This window comes from Cupressus sempervirens, chromosome 2 (genome assembly GCF_028749045.1).
Source record: "Cupressus sempervirens isolate cs-2001-9-10 chromosome 2, ASM2874904v1, whole genome shotgun sequence".
Classification (NCBI taxonomy): Eukaryota; Viridiplantae; Streptophyta; class Pinopsida; order Cupressales; family Cupressaceae; genus Cupressus; species Cupressus sempervirens.
The window spans coordinates 422,863,275-422,876,640 of record NC_143119.1 but is presented as its reverse complement, the minus strand read 5'-3'; the positions used below and the strand labels follow the sequence as shown (position 1 = coordinate 422,876,640).

Below are 13,366 nucleotides of genomic sequence, written 5' to 3'. Positions count from 1 at the left end.
ATTATTCTGAGAATCGAGTTGAGGATATGAAGAAGACATGTTGGTGATGACATGGCTAAGATCGCTCGTCATAATATTGCGTGTACGAAAAATTATTCAAGTTGCATTCAAAACATTAATGTTATTGCTAAGTGTAATGTGTTCTTAATGTGGTCCTATAATGAAAAACTTTTATTTGTTCATAAACTATAAAAATAAATTTACTTCTAAATTTCATATAGATGATGGCTACAGTTTGTTTAAATGTCAATAATTTTTTAATAGTTTTAGATTAAGGTAAAAACAAGTTTTGAAGGGACTCAAAACCCTTTACAAAAAACTAAAGATAAACATTAAAGCATCACCAGGTTTTACAAGGACCTAAAACCTAAGGTTTTAAACAACGAAACTAGGTTTTACAGGGACTTGAAACCAAAAAAATAAATAACTTTTTAATAGTTATTAATTACTAATTACTAATATTAAAATAATTAGATGACATAACAAAGTGGGCATGCTTTAACCAGCCGCATCACATTGAAGGAAAAATTGCAATAGTATAGAAAAATTTGATAAGATAGAAGAAGCGCAGAAGTGGATTGGGTGGAAATTTTGGCATGGATAAAACCATAACTCTGTTGAATGAGTTATTACTCGCCAGGGATGAATGCCGATGTAAAGGAGATGGTTCAAGGATGTAGAATCTGTTAACACGAAAAGGCGGTGAAACAAGATATCTGGTTGTATCAATCACTACCAATACCAGAGAGGCCTTGGGAACATATGAACATGAATTTAGTTTTGTTATTGCCTCAGACACAAAGAGGTAATGATTCAGTTTTTGTTGTACTTAATAGATTTTCTAAAATGACTCATTTTATTCTCTATCATACGACTAGTGATGCTTCCCATATTGCCAATCTATTTTTCAAAGAATTAGTTTGGTTGCATGGTTTGCCTAAGAGTACTGTTTCAGATTAGGATACATAGTTTGTTGGCCATTTTTGGCATACATTGGGAAAATGTTTGGCACACAGTTGAGTTTTAGTTCAACATACCATTCACAAATGAATGGCCGACGTTAGTTGTAAATAGAAGTTTGGTAAATTTGCTGCGATATTTAATTGGTGAAAAATCAAATTAGTGGGACTTGACATTGCCTGAGGTTGAGTTTTCCTATAATAACTCAGTAAATAAGAGTGTGGGGAAGAGTCCATTCAATGTTGTTTATGGATAAAGCCCAAGGGGTGTGGATGAGCTTAGAGAGAGTGCAGATCTAGTAAGGAAGGGTATTGTAGTTGAAGGTTTTGCAGAATATATAAGAGATTTGCAAAAAGAAGTGAAAGAGAAATTGGAGAAGAGTACTATCAAGTACAAAAGCTATGAGGATAGGCATAGAAGAGAGAAGTAATTTCATGTTAGTGAGCTGGGATGGATTCATCTAAGAAAAGAAAGGTTTCCACAAGGAACCTTAAATTAAATTAAAGTGGAATAAGATGGGTCCATGTTGGATCTTGAGGAAGTTTTCAGCTAACACATATGAAGTTGACCTTCTAGAGGACATTGATATCTCACCAATATTCAATGTTAGTGATTTGTATAAACATTATGATGGAGATGCTAGTACAACAACACATTTACCAATAGAAGTAGATCATTAACTAGCATGGATTGAGAAATTGTCTGAAAAGAAAGATGAGAATGTGGATGTTATTGTTGATTTTAGAATTGCAAAGAAAATGTGAGGAAAGGAATACATGGAGGATCAGGTTCATTGGAAGGATATACCAGCTAAGGCATCATAGTTGAAGGCAAGTGAGTTTCTCTAAATATGGATTTCCAGTTCCAAATTGGCCTAAATGACCACGAGTTCATTCTCATGAATCATTTTTCCACTCGGGGTGTTTGATGCAGGAGCATCTGGGTGTATGTGCAATCCCCATCATCCAAAAATAAAGAATTTTTTTTTTTGGTCTCAATTTTTGCTTTTTCGAATTCAGTTGTCAACAGTAATTAGGAGTCGTAAAGAGTAATTAGGAGCCATTAGTAGCCGTCGTGTTAGTTATAATTTTGATTTTTTAGTTTTTGACTTACTTTGGGCTCAATTGTTAGGAACAATTAGGAGCTGTTAGGAGTGATCCAGCCCAACCAAAAGCTATTGGGTGTTGTCTCACAGAGCCAATACATTAAAATTAGGGAAAAAAAGATATGTATTCTTTGTGGCTGCTGAATTTGTTTCCAACTCCTCAATTTAAAATTGAAAAGACTATTCACTTCCCTCCTCTTAACTTATTGTTTCTCTCCTCGTGTGTGTGTGTGTGTGTGTGTGTGTGTGTGTCTTTGTACTCATTTGAAGGGGCAACTTGTTGAGGCTTCCTTCGGAGAATTATTTTTTATTGTAGTTATTGATTTTGGAGGCAAACCATTAAGTTCTTTTTGGAGGCAAAGTGTCTCTTCATGTTTCCTAGGTTGTAATTCCAGTTTTTGTTTGTTGCTGAACTTCAAGCTGCAATTTTATTTGTGTTGTTGTTGGTAATTTATTGTTGCATGTTTGGGCATATCCTTGGGCATGACTGCTCCACTGACTATCATAGTTTCGAATGTAACCCCCATTGTCTGACACATCACCAAAAGTACTTACAGTGGATGTAACCACATGAGAGCCTAGTGCAACATGTCGTTCTCTATTGCTCTCAACATATGCACTCATCCCATCTATACCAACTACACTTGTAACTGTGCTAAGGGTAGCCTCATCCTTAACCTACTTACAACCATAATCCTTGGATATAAGATCCCCACTAACTGCTTCTATGGAGACCTGGGCTTTGCCTATATAAGATCTCCAAAGTCCATGATTGAGACTCACGAAGGGTCAATTGTGCACTCTCCAAGAGTCTATAGCCAATTCAAGCTCATTAGTGAGCTCATCTAGCTCCTCCTTTCCCTTTAAGGCATCATAGCAAGTGCAATCCCACTCGAGAAGATAATCCCTATCAACAAGTAATTGGAAATAGTCACGTTTTATTATTCCAATAAATTTTTGAAGTTCACAGAACTCTACTAGGGAAAAGCCACTATCACCTTGTTTATCCATCATAGGAGTACACCAACCAAATTTAGCCAACATTTGATGAGCAACATCAAAATGCTTTATGGTTGTGGCAATCATGCTATCATTAACCTCAAGTTGCCCAATCGAATGATAAGGACTTTGAAACCAATGACTCCCACACAAGTGTTTTGACCCAAAAATTGTACTGTGATATGAGTTTATATCTATATTATTCACCTCATGGTAAGCAGTGTCATGGGTGCTATTATTAGTGCACACATCAACAACTAATAAGGTACTGTTGCTATTTACTTCAAAAGATAGCTCAACTAGTAAGGTGGAAGTTGTTGTTTTGACAAACTCTTTGCACACTTCTGCATCAAATGTATTGCAAGTCCATCACACTCACAATCCTGGGATTTGATGCCACTAAATGAAATTTCTAACTTCTTCCCTAAGGTCTAATTTGATAAATCAGACTCATCATGACATGAATCGTCAACATACAATGCATCTTTAATAACCAATTATTGAGCACCTTCATGTGAGCACAACTCACTGGTACCATCCTGCACATGTGTGAGCACTATTGTCTCATGCTTATGCAAGGTATCATCAATTCTGTCATGAAAATTAGAACTGTTAGGGGTTAACTTCTCCATGCAATCTTCATTCTGAGCACTAGTATCATGAATGCCAATATTCAAGGTCAACATTATAACACTTTTTGGACTTTCCATGACTTCCAATTCTGCTTCATGCTCGAGTGGACAGCTGCTGTCATAGAAATCAGGCTTATTACCATGACTAATAACTAAGTTACCAATTCGGATGTGGATTCCGAAGTGGATTCCGGTAGTAGATACGGGATGCGGGGATTTTTTTTTGGATGTGGATGCAGGAGGAAATGTGTGTGTGTGTGTGTGTATACAAAGAAATGCAAGAAATATACAAAAAAAAAAAACATTTGATAGTATGACTATGATACGTAACCCTTTATCAAAATTGAAGATATTTCAAAATTCATATGATATATCAATATGCGCTTATCCAACATTAGAGTTTAGTCTTAAACAATAAGTTCAAATAGGTCATGTTCAAGATTCCAACAAAATAAAAACTTAGTTAATGATTGAAGATTCAATAAACTTGCATTAGAGTCTGACTTTGAATCACAGGGATTCGCAAATAAATCCACATTCTCATCATCATCTCCAACTGCTGAAAGATCATTTGAACCAAACATGGTTTCACTTATGTTAGATGCACCACATGCCACACGATCATCATCACCGTCTCCGATTGTAATAAGATCCTAAAGTGTTGTATCCAAACTTGCACACTTAGGGGCTACATCCCAAAGCTTTGTTGCCCCTTCCTTGTAATGACCATTCTCATGTGACAAAAAACACAAGTTGGTGTAAATAAAGACTGAGTCCTCAGCTTTCTTGGCGCCCAACTGGTTGCGCTTCACTGAATGGATAAAGGAGTATGTACTCCACTTTCTTTCAGCAGCTAAAGAACTAGCAACCTAGATAGTTGTCACAAATGAAAAACAAATTAATTTTAAAGAATGTGTGAAACACTAAATTCTAGAATGCAAGTGTAAACATAAAAGTTTAAAACAAAACAAAATAAAAAACTTACTTGTGATAGGACCTTGATTGCAAGAGGTTGAAGATGCTTAAAAGGTTGACCATACGTGTACCACCATGTGATAGCTCCCACTCTATTTTGGTCCTTTAGTGCAAATGGAGAATGCTTTAACCCCGAAGCGAACAGCCCAAATTCTTCCCTCACTTTTTCATGCATTTATTCCAGTGGGAAGAGTCTTGAAAGAGCTTTGTGGCACCCCTCAGCAACCTCCTCATTCGCAAATGGTGCAACTCTACCCAACATACCAATTACCTTCTCACTATAGTTAATAGGAGATAAGGCATATGCAAGGAGGTGCGATGGTGTAGTCATCTTATTCTAGCGATGGTGGATATTTTCTTGCATTTTTTTGCATAAGGCTTCGCTTTGTGTGGGGTCACTCTCATGTGCTTGTATAGAATGTTTCACCTTCTTAACCATGGTGTCCATGCCATCATATACATCCCCCAAGCAAGGTGTATCTATATCAGCAAAATGGAGCATAGTCATGATGGGCTTGGTGAAATCCAATACATATGCCACATGAGCCCACCAACGCTCATTCAAGATTAAATCCATGATCCTTTGTGCTCTTCCTGAATTTGAGACCTTCCATATGCTCCATTGATTACCAATGACCATTTGGCCCAATGCATCTTTTACCTTGAGGAGTCGTCTCATAAGAATTGTATGAGATGCAAAATGGGTCTTAGCAACTTAAGCAAGTTAACAATATGTCGATTGACAATTGACAATATAATTATAAATTTCAATTTTTAACTAAATTACAAATCCATCAAACTTAGTAATTTTAAATTAATGAAATTTACCTTCAACAACTCCAATTTGGAGTATGTTCTAAAAATGGATTGTGACATGTGGTGGTTTGTCACAAACATTTGTATGTCCTCCCCCTCTTGGTATATTTTCTTCACCCAATGTATTTGAGTGCCAATCCTCTGCATGATCAAGTTAAGGGAGTGAATAGTGCATGGGGTCCAAAAAATATGCTCATACCGACTCTCAACTAAAGCACCCGCACCCCTGCAATTGTTGGCATTGTCTGTGACCCCTTGTACCACATTCTCACTACCCACCATCTTGATGGCCTCGATGAGAATTCTACAAATGAATTCAGAATCCTTCACTTGCCCCTCACAATCAACAACCTTCATAAACATTGCCCCTTTGGGGGAAACTGCAATCACATTAATTAGTGGCCTGTTTCTTGTATCCTTCCAACCATTTGACACAATAGTGAGACCCAAAGTTTTCCAAGATTTTTCAATTGGTTGAAGGTCTTTCTCCGTGTGTCTTCTCTTGTTGCAATAGAGTTGTATGCACCTTTTCATACCTCGGGCTTGTGTAGTCAGTTGGTGATTCTTTGATTGCTGCTACCATTTCCTTCCAATATGATGATCTCACCAAGTTGAAAGGAAGCCCATTCGCATAGAGGCAACGTGCAATAGCTTCATCAGTGCAGTCTCTTGCTTCCATTTTAAATTCGGTGTACAATGGGCCTCTTTTGTGGGTTGAAATTCCCACTTCTCATCCTCTCCTGGCACAGGTACTTCCAAGAATGGGTGTTGGGAGGATGCAATTGGTTCAGTGGGTGCATGCATCTTGCTCTTTGAGGATGGACCTTGATAGTAGCTTTTTTTGGTCTATTGATCAATGCATCAACAACTTCTTGTTCTCCTACAAATGAAAGTATTTCTGCACTAGTCATCCCAATACCATTTTTTCCTTTGGACATTCCAAATCCTTTGCCAACAGGGCCCATAAAATGAAGCTTCACTCGGGAATCTGAGCTATTGATAGGTTTTCCTTTATTACTTTGACAATAATTGCACTTTCAATATTATGAGCCACCGCTTGCAACCTATGATATCCATGTTGTATGCGGCCACAAAGGAGAACCTATATCAATTTTGAAATTATTAGTCCCTTCACCTCCTTGGCCCCCCACTGAACTTTGACTAGCACTACCACTGGTATCCATTCTTGCCTAGGTTTTTTGCAACCTATTCTATAGGAAAATAAATAAATTTTAATTAGGTCTAAAAACTATGAACATCACACATACAAGTGGAAAGAAGTGAGAAAAAAATACTAAAATAGATGCCCAAACTTGCTTCTACATATCTTTCAAAATAAAAAATTTGAAGAAAAACTTGAAAAAATTCTTCAAGAACTTGAAAATATTCATCAAAGTACTCAAGAATGGGATTGATCACTTACCTTGAATGATTTAAACTCCCTTGAGAAAGCTATCTCTTGCTCTTAGTTCGATCCTCTTCGAAAATGTTGAACTTGGCTTCATAATGACAATGCAAACTAGAGAACAAATGAGAAGTGGTTGTAGGTGCAAACAAAGTTCCAAAATGAGTTGTGAATGCTTCAATATTCACCTTTAGGGTTGTTTTAGGGTTTTGTAGCAAAAAAAACCTTAAAAAAAAATTAAAACATGTGCTGAATGGGCAAGGTAAGTGGTTTTTTGTCTTTTATTGTATGTTTTGGGCCTTTTGGCCATTAGGCCCGCAGATGCTCCTAGATGCGTCCAGAAGCCCTACAGAAGCTAGTCGGAAGCTAGACGCAACGCATCCGGGAGCCTATGGCTAGCTTTTGGCCATCTTCTGTAGGGCTTCCAGATGTATCCGAAATCCGTCTGCATCAACTTCCGCACTTAGGGGTAGGAAGTCCGAATCGGTATCTTAGACTAATAACACCTGCTTGAGCACTTAATGTCCACTTCCTCCTCAAATTTCACCTTCCTATCACTAGACACAATTTGCCTATCATTACATAAACCAAATCTTTTTGCAAATAGATTATGATCTTTCCTATGATATTGTTTCTTTACCAAACCAATATTATGGCATAGCCTTGGATGAAAGTCTATAAAATGATAGAAGTTAAATCTCTCTTAACATATTGAGGGAGAGTACTCATATTCATCAAACATGCTTAGTTTTCATCCCTTTTGTCTTCCATGACTGAACAACTGCAAGAGTACTGATCACTGAAATGTCATCCATAAATCAAATATAAATTTAATTTCAAGCTCAATAGGGTGTCGAGAAACCGCTCTAATACCATGGTGGTTACAGTTTAGTGTTGATTAAGTCCTAGCAGGTTAGAACTTAGTGTTGATTAGTCTACAAAAGTTGCCTTCCAGTATGCAAATTTAACCTATAATTTTCTGATCTTATCATTTTCTTCTATCTATCGTGATTCCATAACTAGATAAATATGCATTTCATATAGGATAGTCAGATTTAAGAAGAAATTCGTGGTCTTACGTATATTTTGTACACTTGGTCAAAGCCCAATGTTCCTAGTTCAAAACAATATTGAGTGTGTTCAACAGATAGGGCTATTTTATGACTCAAAAAATATGAGGTTATAATTATTTTTTCCAAGTTACTAGTTTCTATTTTACGCAAATAAAATATTGTAACCGTGTATAATTTCTTGGATATCCACACCATGAATCAGACGAGTTTTTTTAAATAAACTTGAGTCACACCAAGTTGAAATAGGATTAGTCCTAGTTATTGACATATTCATCTATTTGCAATTAACTATGAGAGTCTCTTCTAGTTTGGTAGCATAATGGTTTATCACCCCCAGTTCCACGTCAATGCCATTGATGTTAGCATAAAGTGTGCTCTTGTACATATTTTAGTTTACTCATCCTTAAGAAAGTTTGTTAATCATGTATTATTGTGTCATATTGTGTTTCTCATGTTAAGTTCCTGTGAGTGCGGATGGTCCTATGAATTCTAAAGAGATTTCAACATTTCTTTTTTTGTTCTATGGTTGTCTTCCTTGTTTTTCAAACACAGCTGGGCCATAGGTTACAGGGACATTGCCCTAATCTACATCTTAGTTTCTTGCTAATGACAAGATTAAGATCCTCAGCTTGATAAAAGAAACCATAGAGGAACCACTGTCCAACATTTGAAAGTAGTATTTACAATACTGATGGCCCAACAAATGATATTTTGAAAGTGAACCCTTGAAACAAGATTGACAGGTTGGATTAATTTAATTTATTTTGATTTATGTATTCTCTATAAAAAGCTACTTCAGGCGTGAAAACTAACTACGCCCTCTCAGTTCTTAATGGGGGTAAACTCTATGAATCTTCTTTGCATCCTGTGATATATAGTTTAGCATATTATTTTTAAAATAAGTTGCCGGTTCGGATTTTGGTTTGTTTCGACATTTGGGTTCGAAATTCGCTCAATTTTTTTTTGGACTGGGTTCGGGTTTGTTTTGGGTTCGTACGTACAAGTTTTTTTTATAGAAAAAATATTTATATTCTCGTGAATGTGCCTCTACCATGAATGGTTTGTTGACTCTGTTCTGTAACTTGTAATGGTAACAACTGTAACCTCTGTTTACAAGAAAAAATTGACAGTAAAACTATAGCCTGTAATTTGTAACCTCAACTCAAAAGAAAAAAGTAAAAACATTAGAAAAAATTGTCGTTCAAGTCACCTGATTGTCTTTTGGATGCACGATAATGTTTCTGATGCAAAGTATAATGATTTTGCCTTGCCTTTTGGATACACAGTAATATTTCTGGATGCAAACTATAGTCTGTAATGTTTTTGCATTTTGGATGCACAAGTAAAATGACAGTAAAATAAATCTTGGACTCACGATACAAAACCGGAATGTGTAAAATGATTTATAAAATGCAAAAGCAACTGAAAAAATCAGTGTCGTTTCAGGGTTTTATTTAAAAAATGTTTCAAAAATCATTTGAAAAGTCAAGCATGACCAAATTTGTTGGTCATTCGCTCCGGATTCCATATTGGCTCAATGGGTTTTGTCATCATTTGCTGCAAAATCACCCCGTAGTTGTGCAGGGTCCTTCCCAGCGAATGATGAGCGAATTTACCAGTCTGCAGGCGAATTTGAAACAAATTCGAATTTGGACCAAACTGACTTGCTAATTTGGGGTTGCAGGGACGAATATGGTAACTTAGTTTTTTAACACTGTAAGTGTGTGCAAAATACGCCTTGCTGATACAGCTTGAGTGAGGTTACTGAATTCTTTTGGAGTGGTTGGATTAAATTTTGTTTTTTAAGTGTAACTTAGTAAGCTGTAGAGAATGCTACAAGTACATTGCATGTAGAACTTCTTCACACATGTATATTTCAATTTTTCAAAACCCTTACATAAAATTATGAGTATGAGAGATTGGGATCTTATGAATGTTCCAAATAATCTCCCTGAGTTCACATAAAATATATCTTCTCCTTGTTTGAAACTTCTTTCAATCAAGTTTTTCTTTAAATCTTGCACGAATACTAAAATATTTCTATTTGGGAGTCAATGTATAAAGATTTTCTAATTGCCAATGAAGTCAGAGTCTTGAAGAAAAATATTAATCAGTCGTTTCTTTTATTGTTGAGAACTACAAGTATCAAACTGCTTTCATCTACTTTGTTTATACCAAGAATATTTTCATGCATTCCTTTTTGTTCATCCTAACTGAACCTGCATATCCTTCTCCAGGTCTGTTTACAAGACAGTACCCAATTGTGAGCCTTGTCGTCCTTTACAGAGGTCACCAATAAATGGATTTTATTTGGCTGGTGATTACTCTAAACAAAAGTATTTGGCATCCATGGAGGGTGCCGTGCTATCAGGGAAGCTTTGTGCACAGGCTATTCTGGAGGTACTTCACTATTTTTATTATTTCTGCTATTTGTAATTATCACTTGGAGTTACATTTTGATTCTTAAGATCTTGTTTAAGTCTTTTAATATAGATTAGAATGTGTTGGATCTTGATTATTACATCTTAGTTTAGAATTTCATGTTGAATTATTGTTTTTAGTTGCATCTTATTAGCAGCAGACTTATTTTCTGCTTAAAACAGTTTTTTAATCGACAAAGCATTTCATTTTGACATCAACAGAAATTCTTAAAGGTTGAGGGGCAGGTATTGAAATTAAAATAAGAGACTCATAATCCCTACAGAATAATTGCAATCTTTTTATCTAAATGGAGTGATACATGTTCCTACTAATCCACTATTTTGTTTCTGAGAATTCCATCATGGACATAATTCAGTCCATGTATTCTAATTGAACTCCACTTGAAGCTCTAATATGTCATCCCCAATCTAAAATTCTGTTTATATCCATCAATCAAGTGCAGAGCAATGACTGAAACTTAATTGATTGAAAAAGTTGGAACTTAGAAGAAAGCCTTCTGGATTTTTGTACAAATTCAACTTCCATGTTGGACAATTCCTCAGGGAAATGTGCTCCCAAGGTTCACAAGGAAATTGTAGTAACTATGGTGGGTATCCTTATCTCTGCATGTGTAATGTTAGATGATATGGTTTACGGTATCAGCTCTTGCAGTTAAGCCATATCAGCCATTATAACCTTTTTCAACGTTATACCTTCTTTTATAGCATATCTGAAACTATAATTATGTCAATATAGGGATAATTTTATTATATTGCAACAAGTGTATTAATTTGGATGCAAATCCTATTGTACGGGGATACTACTGTACCAAAAATTATCATGGCCCTTGATTTTTCATACAGGAAAAGAAACTAAGAGTGGTTTTGGAATTGGATATGATCAAAATATCAACTAAGATATGTATAAATGTATAAAAATATCATATAGATACCATATATAATATAAAAGTCTTTGTTTTTGATAATATGATTCTTAACTGTTTTTGTTTATAAAAAGTAAGCTGTATCAGTGTTTTGTTAATGGTTGAGTTCCCATTTGCTATTTACTTCCACATTTTCTGTTCTGTTTGCCAGGGGGATTATTCTGTACATTAAAATATTTATATGTGGATGTAAGATCAATCTTATTCTTAAATGAGCTCATTCTTCTGCTAAGTGCTCTCTCAAACTTTGCCAACTGGGCCTATTCCAAATCATGTGATTTCCATCCAAAGATGGGCATGCATTTGTAGTGGAAGCCATAAATCAGCTTTACATTGTCTGCATATCTATGGTATACCATAGAAATATGAATAAGTTGTTACTCGAGGCTAAAACAGTTATATAAGGTTTCCCATGATATTCACCTTATGATTCAAATTTTATAGAGGGCAGTTCACGAATTCCAAAACTCCCCTGTTTTCTTTTCAATCTGATCTATTAGAATCACAGTCACTAATGTTATATCTGATGCTTTCTCTATCTTGAAGATGGTTATAGTTATTTTGTCTTTGTTGATCGAGTGTGTGAACTATGAAATTAACTTATTCCAGCTTAATTGAAAAATGGACAGGATTATGACTCACTTGTAGCTCGCGCTCGACAGAATGAAAGAGTCGGAGCAGTTTTGTCTTAATACCACCAAAATCCATTTACGGATTCAAGATTGTATTAATAGTGAAGCTTTTTATGTGATTGAAATGCTAGGTATCCTAATAAGGAAATTTTTAAGGGCATTGTACAGAATTTTAAAAGGTTTCCAAAGGAAACAAGGAAACCTTATGGTTAGACTTTGAGGTCCTTTTTTTTTTGTTTATGTATAATATTCCTTTGAAGGATTCATGTCAAAAAGCAGACTAGAAATTTTGTCCAGGAATGAAACTAGCAGAAGATACTTTCTGTAAGAAATACTAGATAACTTAAAGAGATCTAAAATCATAAAATTCAGGGGCCCATATACTTCGGAAAAGGGTCTGAATTATAGGAAAGAAACGTTCTAAGGAATCTGAATATTTACATGGTCTTGAGGAGAACTATGCTGGTATATGTTCTTGATATTTGTATTGCACCTTCTCAGACATGGAAATTGTTGCAGTGTTCATAAATCTTGTAGCGTGTGATTGAAAAGACACTAGTATTTGCAGGTATTACTGGATATTTTCTGATATTTCTCCTTCATAAAACAATACACAGTCTCCTTGTCATTTGTCTAAGCTTTCTCTCACATGTTCTCAAACAAAATTATGGTCCGAGTTCCATACAATGGTGGCGATCACATATCTGATAATAACTCTAATGGTAATGGTGGTAGACTGGAGGTGACAGTTCTAAATAACAAAATAATCATCATCATCATCATCATTATCATTATTGGTAGGATGGTGGACGTCGTTCAGGCTTGAAGCCTGTTGTCTGCAATTGGAACTGTTAATGTCTCCTGGGGAGGGCCATGCCTTTGGCAACTTAAAATGGCTATAGCCCATGTGAAGACATTTAATTGTGGATGGTAGTTTAAAAACTTCTATGTCTTTTTAACATCATTAAGAAACTGGTTTATATAAAATGTAAATCAGAAAAATGTTATATTAATATTTTTCTCTTTATATTATCTAACTGTTGGGAGGAGGCTATTAAAAGCTTCAACTTTTGTAACTTAAGAACAGAATGCCATGATTAGGAACTTGGATGCAATATCAAAAGCCTCCGGTCATAGAAAGGTACAAAGGACACTAGCAATTCCAGATTAGAAATGAAAAAGCTAAGACTAAAAGCCAACTAGAAATAACACCAACTACAATTGCTACCCAAGTATTAAAAGAGATTTAAAACTACTCTGACCCATAAATTGTTAGTTGTCGCTAGAAGTACATCTACAAGTGCAAAGCACACAACCAAAGATCACCTTTAACTAAATGTTGTGAAGAAAGAGAAGAAACTTAGGACAACTAATAAAAAAAGTTCACGAAGACAACATATAAGCT

General features: G+C 35.5%; 1 protein-coding gene across 1 annotated transcript in view; it reads left to right on the top strand.

The window, feature by feature from the left end:
* PDS3 (phytoene desaturase 3) overlaps nucleotides 1–12,490 on the top strand; it is a 206,270-nt gene extending 193,780 nt beyond the window's left edge. Inside the window, exons 13-14 of the mRNA XM_089813998.1 lie at nucleotides 10,203–10,365; nucleotides 11,959–12,490. Of these exons, the coding sequence (XP_089670124.1) occupies nucleotides 10,203–10,365; nucleotides 11,959–12,021 (226 nt within the window). The 3' untranslated portion in view covers nucleotides 12,022–12,490. The remainder of the gene's footprint in view (nucleotides 1–10,202; nucleotides 10,366–11,958) is intronic.
* Nucleotides 12,491–13,366: the final 876 nt, after the last annotated feature.